Raw genomic sequence first — 9,007 nt, 5'->3', positions numbered from 1 at the left:
TGATCGGTAATCAAGAAAGACTTTCATACACACATTTGTATGATATTTAACTGAAGATCTTTAACCTCTGCAGACTCAAGCACAGTAACATATGAAATAGATTTTATCCATGATACTTACTTTCCCACTGTGAGTTTTGACAGTAGCTTTTCCACCCTCTCTACTAACAAGAGTACCTTTCAGGTACATCTCGTCTGCATCTGTCACGAAGAATGCCGTTTTGGCATCAAAGGGGGTGTTCTGAGCCTCTATTCTCTCTTTCTCTGGCTTCCGGAGGTAAACGGCCGCCGGGCCGAAGCACTCCATCTCACCATCTCCCATGATTGGACTTTTCTGTTAAAACATGTTAAGTGGGACAAGATTTTAGGTGTCAATCTTTTCTTGAATTCTCACAAAATGTGTTCCAGTTTGAATTTTTCCTTTTGCATTCACATAGTAATTTCATTAATGATGCAGTATATCATCAAGTGTACATCCAAGCTGCTCACTTTGTTGTTTTCAAGGTCAGCAATGTACAGATTTCTGCTGGATTCTGTTAAATACATGGACAAAGAGTATTTAGAATATATTGTTTTCTATTCATATATGATCTTATATTTGCCCATTTTCTTTTAAGGACCTGAAGCATTTCTTTTAATGTCAAACTGATGTAACAGCAATAAAAAATAAAAATTAATTAATAGTAGTTTTGGCACTGTAGAGTTTTGGCTCACTTACCTTCAGCAATGGTTGGCAGTCTTTGGGGAGTCCAAGACTTCTCCTTTTATAAGTAAGATGTTGTCCCAGAAGAGCTGCCGCACTGTATTTGGCTATAATGGGTTGGGTTTTACTGCCTATATATGATTGTGTTAAACTGTTATGTTATTTTTATCCTAAGATACAGTTACACACCCTATAGACTGATTGATAAGAGAAGTCTTTGAAATGTCTTTGCTTTTTTTTCCCCCTAGCACTTGATTTGCATAGCATCAGTGGTCCAAAAAAGTGCCAAGTCTAAAAGCAGTAAGTTATGTCAGTGTGGATTCTTTCGAATGTGAAAGTCATAGAATTGAGGGTTCTACATATGAACTGCTTTATTCCTTTATATCAATTTTAAGATGAATGTCTTTGCTTCGCCAGATGGTCAATAGGATGAAATGTTTTATATATATATATATATATATATATATATATATATATACTTTTTATTTTTAAAGGATTAACTCATTTTTACTTTATCACAAAAATATTTGTTAACACTTTACTTTAGGATCCAGTTCTCACTATTAACTAGTTGCTTTTTAACATGCATATTGATAGGATATTGCCTGTTTATTAGTACTTACAAAGCACATATTAATGCCTTATTCTGCACGACCAATTTCATCATTTATAAGTCATTGTCCCTACATTAATAGACATTAGTAAGCAGTTTATAAATACAGCTATAAATGTTTTGTTCTTGATATATAAGCATATCTATAATGTTTAATAATTGTATTTTCATACTTTATTAATGATCAAGTTATAATTTCTCATTTAGAAAGTGTAAGTAAATGATTAATAAACTATTTAAATGTACATTTATACATCTTATTATTTAGATATATAATAATAGTTACTAATAGTGTGTTAATAAATGCTTTATTAACATGTATTCCTGCTGTAATTCATGATTAATTCAGGTAGTTAAAAAACATTTAGTAGTTGTCGGTTCATCTAAAGTGAGCACTATTTATATATATATATATATATACTTTTTATTTTTAAAGGATTAACTCATTTTTACTTTATCACAAAAATATTTGTTAACACTTTACTTTAGGATCCAGTTCTCACTATTAACTAGTTGCTTTTTAACATGCATATTGATAGGATATTGCCTGTTTATTAGTACTTACAAAGCACATATTAATGCCTTATTCTGCACGACCAATTTCATCATTTATAAGTCATTGTCCCTACATTAATAGACATTAGTAAGCAGTTTATAAATACAGCTATAAATGTTTTGTTCTTGATATATAAGCATATCTATAATGTTTAATAATTGTATTTTCATACTTTATTAATGATCAAGTTATAATTTCTCATTTAGAAAGTGTAAGTAAATGATTAATAAACTATTTAAATGTACATTTATACATCTTATTATTTAGATATATAATAATAGTTACTAATAGTGTGTTAATAAATGCTTTATTAACATGTATTCCTGCTGTAATTCATGATTAATTCAGGTAGTTAAAAAACATTTAGTAGTTGTCGGTTCATCTAAAGTGAGCACTATTTATGCCTCGTAAAGCTTTACAAAGGAGATTTAAAGGCTCAGTTATCTTCTAAACAGAAAAAGGAAACGGTAACACTTTAGTATAGGGAACGCATATAAACTATTAACTACAACTTTTCCCTCAATAAACTCTTAATTTACTGCTTATTAAGAGTTAGTAAGTTAGTTGTTATGTTAGGTATTGGGTAGGATTAAGAATGTAGAATAAGGTCATGCAGAATAAGGCATTAATATGTGGTTAATAAGTACTAATAAACAGCCAATATTCTAGTAATATGCATGATAATAAGCAACTAGTTAAAAGACTCTAATATAAAGTGTTGCCAAGGAAACAAACACAACACAGAGTGATACAGAACAATGAACAATGCAAAAAATGAAACTGTACAAATGTACACTTGATATAACATGAAAAAAACCTCTGCAATGTCATAGAAAATAAAAATTCCTGTGCACCGCCAGAAAACATAACTGTGCAGTAAAATGAAATTAAGCCTTTGCAATCTGATATAAAAATAAATTTCTGTAAAGTGTAAACATTGCTGAATAAAAGTTTACCAGTGCATTTGTAAAGCTTTATGAGGCATAAATAGTCCTCACTTTAGATGAGCTCACAAAAATAGATCAACTGTTTTAGAACTACCTGAATTACAGTAGGAATACATGTTAATAAAGCATTTATTAACACTATTAGTAACTATTACTGTGTCTAAATAGTAAGATGTATAAATGTACATTTAAATAGTTTATTAATCATTTACTTACACTTTCTAAATGATCTTATGAATCACTGACAACTCCTAAATAACTGGTTTGTAAATAATGTAATTCTTGATCTAGAAATGATAAATTGATCATTAATAAAGCATAAAAATAAAATTATTAAACACATTATATATGCTTATAAATCAAGAAAAAAGCATTTACAGCTGTATTTATAGATGTCTTTCAATGTAGGGACAATGCTTTATAAATGATGAATTGACTATTTACTAATGCTTAATTAACAATTCATAGTGTGAGTTATTATAAATTGTTAACCCATATTACTACCTTACTAACTATTAATAAGCAGTAATTAGGAGTTTATTGAGGCAAAGGGGTAACACTTTAGAATAGGGAACATGTATTCACTATTAACTAAGACTTTTCCCTCAATAAACTCCTAATTTACTGCTTGTTAATAGTTAGTAAGCAGGTTGTTAAGTTTAGGTATTGGGTAGGATTAAGAATGTAGAATAAGGTCATGCAGAATAAGGCATTAATATGTGCTTATTAAGTACTAATAAACAGCCAATATTCTAGTAATATGCATGATAATAAGCAACTAGTTAAAAGACCCTAAAATAAAGTGTCACCGGCAAAAGTCATAGCTAATAGTGAAAACTGGACCCTAATCTAAAGTGTGACCAAATATTTTATCACATAAACAGGACAGACTGATTTTTTTCTTTGCGATGAAAAAGCTCAGTAATCAATAACATTGAATCTAATTCAAACTAAGTTAATCCCACCTGTCTAAAGGGCAATAAATGAAATCTTTAAGACAAGCATGGTGCAGCCAGCCCAATAAATGCTTCCACACTGTCCACATAGATGAGAATCCAAGGTTGTGTCATGATTAATAGATTTGGTTTGGCAAGCGTGAATACCCTTGGCATTTGGCTCATGATTTCGGAGCTCCTTCACGGTGTCAGTTAATCCAGCTGGAACTTCACCAATGTGACCCGTGGCCGTGGAGGAGCTGTCAGATGGCTCTGGTATACGGTTTCAAGGCATCTGCAAGTTGAGCATATTTATAAATAAGCCATATTAAACAAGTTGTTCTGACTAAAATGGTTTGTGGTGTGAGAAGGCATGCAAGTGAAGGCAATCTAAATATATAGCCTTTACTGTGAATGTTCTCTTTAATGTTTTATTCCCAATCTTTGAGTTTAACATTATAAGAAGCCTAAAGCTGTTCAGATGATTTATACTTTTACAGTTTTGTGCTCAACAGCCAAATATCAGAAATGTGACAAAATACATGCAGATCAGTCCTCATCTGGGAACTTTGCTGCTTTGAGTGACAGTTCAGTAATGGTGAAGAAATCTCAAGGTTTATTTGATCTGCAGAAAGGACGCGGTGAAGAAGCGCTACAGATCACACAGATTAGTATAAGATCAGGCTTTCCTTATATGGCGTATGGACGGGGTGTTTAAAGCTGGAGCAGCTGTGGGGGAGCGTCTGCGTGCTTCTGGTGTTCAGTTGCAGCGCTTTTGCAGCTCAAGCATTTTTATTAATAAGTCATATCAAAGAAGGCAGTGCTCTCTGCGTGGCTGTTGCTTTTTTAATTGCAAGAGTCTGTTGACAGAACTGGCAGCTTTAACTAAACGAACAGGTCTGATGTGATTTTTTTTCTTTGTCCTTTAAGAGTTGTGAGGCCATTGGTGATGGTGATTTATGTCTTTCTAACCCTGCCATTGAAAAAAAATCCGGCTGTGGTAATAATTAATCTGTTAGTCCTTCTAGGTTGTTTTTAATTGTTGATTTTTTTTTTTTTTTTTTTTGCTCCAAAGTTTGCTCCATCATTTTTGTCAGTTTCATTGTCTTTCTCTTTACACTAAATCAGCATGCGCATTCCTAACACTAGAAGTTAACATGCACTTTTATATGGTAACGGACTGTTGCAGGTCTCTGAGTAATAATGGGATATGGGGTGAAGTTTCCACATGGGCTTTGTCCTTCAGCTAGGGGTTAAATTAAGATGCCTTTAATTATAGCAGCAACAGGGAGCAACATTTCTGCTGTTTTCCTTTAGGACACTGAATCTGCTTTTGGCGGAAGTGGGAATCTTTTGCCCAAGTGCCCAGCAGGCCTTATAAGTGCTGGAAAATGTTTCACCCGCAGCATCACCCTTTACAGCTGTTTGCTTGTGCAGACTTGAGGTTATATAAAAATAGATCAATGTTGTGGCCGTTTGTCTTCTGCAGCATGTAAAGCTGTGATATTGATGCCAATGAGATTGTTTTCTCATCTCACATCTGTTAAGAAATTCTTGAGACGTTCTTGAGATGTTTTGCTTTGTCTCTGAGGAACTGTACTGTTTATTCCCATCCAAAGAGAAACACTTTACATGCTCAGCCTTTCACTGAATAGGATGTAGCTCAGTTTTCTTCATTCTACACAGTTTATTATTATTAAGTACATGCTGGGTTATTGCAGAAACAAAAAACAATGTTGAAACTGTAAATTGAATAAAATTAAAAAGAAACGTCACTTTTTTTGGTGTGAATTATTTTTAGATGAGTTCATTAGACTGCTGTAGAAATTCTGGGTGTTCGGACGAGGTGAGAGTTACAAATAAAAGAAGAAGAAACATACTGATCTGTTTTTCTGAACTGAAAGAAGCCTAAACACACGTACACTTGCTGTGTACAAACCTGATGGTGTAAATTTCTTTGTCACTGTATTTAAGCCACAAGTAACAAAGGACTTTAAAAGGCTATGAAATATCAACAGTTAATAATCTGATCTGACTTCAGTTTGATGTACAATTAGATGTACACGACATTGCTTATGTTTTTTGTTGAAAAAAATGTGTGCGTTAAATACACAACTGCTAAAATATTAGTTTTTCGCAATTGCTAACACACTATAACTGATTCATTTGACAATTTCCAAAACCATTTATTCAATTCTCAAAACAAAGACACATTTCTCAAAACTATAAACACATTTCACTTGTTTTTACACACATTCCAATTTTCTTAATGATTTCTGCAAAACTCTACACAAAGATGCCCTTATTTTACAGTGGTTTCACCATGTTCTCATTCAGAAAACACAAACTCATAGTATAATGAACTCAAAAGTCAGTATGTAAACTCATATAGCACACATTTATCCATCAGTGAACATTCAGTGGCAAAAATGATGACACACCAATCAGAATCTTGGGATATCGAGATAATATAAACAGTAGCACAGGTGATTGTGCTTTAGAAATTGTATCCTAGAATCATCGACAGGGTTTTATACTACTTACACATACAGTATAATTACAGTACACAGAAACAGTACTTTATATGAGAGAAATTTCACTATTCTGTGTCCAGTAAACTGTAGCACATATACACCCTCAAATTTGTGATTGTCAAATTTATTTGTAGTCATTTTTTTTTCATGTGCCGTATTTTTGCAGAACTGAGAGACGACTGCCTAAGGAAGGTAGAGAAAGTCTTTTGTCAGAAGACCAAGAAACTGCTATAGTATTGTATACTGTAGTGAAATTTGTCTGAAGCCACAGAGGATGGCGAATTTATTTCTTTATTTATGTATTACTGTAATTGACAGTATACTGTACTGTGTTGCATACACATTTCATATTTAGTTCTTTGGTTTTTGAACTTTTCTTCTTCTTGTAAGATCAACTACTTTATCTAATTTGTCCTAAAGCTCATTGTTGCATTTTACTCTATCTGCATTCTTTCATTTATGTTGTATACTGTAATAGACACTGAGCTGCCAAATTATTCTTGAATCCCAATAAGAGGTATTTTTGTTGCAGTGTTATGAATTGATCTCACTAGTGTTCACTGGGCAGTGCAGTAGTCTGTGTATTTGCAGGTTTTGTGTCATCTGAGGCCAAAGTTTGATTTTGACAGAAGTGAATAAGTTTTTGACTGAAATGTTTGATTTTGACATGGAAGTTTGGTGTGTGTAGTTACGAGATTGTTTATAGTTGTGAGAAAATGGTGAATTGTTTCATGAATTGTGTGTTAGCAATTGAGAAAAACTGTAAAAGCACTAGTTAGTGTCACTCATTGACTAGTTGACCATCCTGACCCAGCAATAGGCACATGACTTGTGTGCAAAGGGTATAATAATAATATTAATGAATAATAATAATGTGGGCTGTGACTGTCTCGTTCTCCAGGTTTCAAATAGGATACAGTACTGCAGTCAAGAGATGCTGGTGATTCAAGAAGACTTGATTCAACAAGATCATCTGAAACTGTGTTCGACTGCCAAGCAGAAACCTGGATATCCCTTCACATGTGAGCCGGAGCTTTATATGCATGTGTGTGTGTGACGTTTGTGTGTGAGACGTCCGTGTGTGTGTGAGTGTCCCCTGTTGGTCATGCTTTAAATCCTGCTAAAATCAAGTTAAAAATGCTCTGGTGAATTTTTTATTTATTTATTTATTTTTTTGGGCCAAGTGGGGACCATCAGGTATGTGTATGTGTTAAAAGTCATACTCAGCAGCGCCCCTTTAGGCTGGAGCAGGAACTGTAATGGCCCATTAACACACGTCGTTCACACTCCTCTATTGTTTGAATGGCCTGCTGTCCCAGAGAGGCTCTGAGACTGTAGAGCTGCTGTTTAACACTTACTTCAGTAAACTTTTTTTTCTTAAATTATCTTCATTATTATTTCACACTGATGCTAGAGTCTAGAGTCTAATCTAGTGTCTGTGTGTGTGTGTTTGTATGGCTGTCACCAACAATTCTTTAGAGTAACCACTTGGTTACTTTGACCACAATCAATTAATTGAATCAATTTTAGTTAATAATAAAAAATAGTCTCAGGTAAATAGCAACATTTTAAAGGACCCCGCCAACAGTCTCGAGCTCCCGCTCTACGTGTGTCCAGCGTCCTGGGTGTGTGTTTATCCCGTGCCTGATGTCATTGTTTTCTCTGACAAATACGACCCCTTCAGAATGCCTGCATGTGATCAACAAGCTTTGTGTGTCCAGCTTTCTTCCGCATAAACTCTGGGTGTGTTTCAGCAGAATCCGCGCACCGGACGGACCCTTTGCTCCAGCTCTCTCGTCAGAAGGCCTCAGGATGCTGGGAGCTGAACGCCACGCTGGCTGACATGTTTGGGAAGACCGAGGACGAGGTGACAAATCATAGGCCAGCGCAGGTGAAGCATATGATATCATATCCTCAGATACATCATGATTGGTTCAGTGTGTGTGTGTGTGTGATGTGTGTTTTTTTTTCCAGGTGGATGGGTCCGTGTGGGCCACCGTTCTGGTTCTGATCTGGTTGTATGCATGTAGATCAGTTTGTGACCATGAAGGCGGGTCATGGATCCGCTCTGAGAAACGTGAGACAACATTCATTCATTCAGCATTCAGTGTTTGCTGTTGACAGCTGAAGTACTTTAAAAACATTTACAAACATGTACATGTACAGTGGTGATTGAGTTTGGAGGTGTGTGTGTTTCAGCGGATGGCCTGTCTTAGTGTGTGTGAGAGATGGGAACATCCTGTTGGGAGGTCATGTGACTGAAGACGCGCTGGGAATCTGAAGAATGAAGAATCTTGTGCTGTCAGAAGACCAAATTACTCTCACTCTATCATAAACATGCGTGTTTTTTTTCTAGTGTACAATATAATTTTTTTTTTTTAAACTGACAGATTTATTTCATTTTGTATCAGTGGTAGAGGGACTTTTTTCAGTATATGTAAGCTTTAGGACCTGCCCTAATTCATGTTATTGCTCTAAATATATAATCTTTGTGTTCTGAACTCATTGTCATGATTTGAGTGTGATCATGACTGTGTTGTAGAGAGCAGATTGTGTCAGTGTGTGTATACTGAACTCTCCAACTCTCTCTCATCTCAGTCTGTCTCTTTTCTCACAATCTCTCGTTCCACTCTCCATCGTCTCTCATCTTTTTCTCACCACTTTTCATCCTTCCTCTTCATTTCTTCCTCCTCTCCTCTCCTCTTTTCTCCCTCACACTC

The 9,007-nt window shown here is 34.8% G+C and overlaps 1 protein-coding gene and 1 long non-coding RNA gene across 8 annotated transcripts in view; one reads left to right on the top strand and one right to left on the bottom strand.

The window, feature by feature from the left end:
• The window catches only part of LOC127521334 (myosin heavy chain, fast skeletal muscle), a 63,357-nt gene extending 63,021 nt beyond the window's left edge, over positions 1 to 336 (bottom strand). The window contains exon 1 of the mRNA XM_051910539.1: positions 121 to 336. Coding sequence (XP_051766499.1) covers positions 121 to 321 — 201 coding nt within the window. The 5' untranslated portion in view covers positions 322 to 336. The remainder of the gene's footprint in view (positions 1 to 120) is intronic.
• LOC127521373 (uncharacterized) overlaps positions 1 to 8,788 on the top strand; it is a 144,425-nt gene extending 135,637 nt beyond the window's left edge. For all 7 annotated transcript variants that reach the window (XR_007932334.1, XR_007932333.1, XR_007932338.1 and 4 more), the window contains 4 exons: positions 7,189 to 7,309; positions 8,045 to 8,178; positions 8,262 to 8,364; positions 8,487 to 8,788. This is a non-coding gene — a long non-coding RNA (uncharacterized LOC127521373). The remainder of the gene's footprint in view (positions 1 to 7,188; positions 7,310 to 8,044; positions 8,179 to 8,261; positions 8,365 to 8,486) is intronic.
• The last annotated feature ends 219 nt before the right edge of the window (positions 8,789 to 9,007 follow it).

Source organism: Ctenopharyngodon idella, chromosome 10, assembly GCF_019924925.1.
Source record: "Ctenopharyngodon idella isolate HZGC_01 chromosome 10, HZGC01, whole genome shotgun sequence".
Taxonomy (NCBI): domain Eukaryota; kingdom Metazoa; phylum Chordata; class Actinopteri; order Cypriniformes; family Xenocyprididae; genus Ctenopharyngodon; species Ctenopharyngodon idella.
Note: the sequence above shows the minus strand (reverse complement) of the source record. Positions and strands in the feature narration are given on the sequence as shown.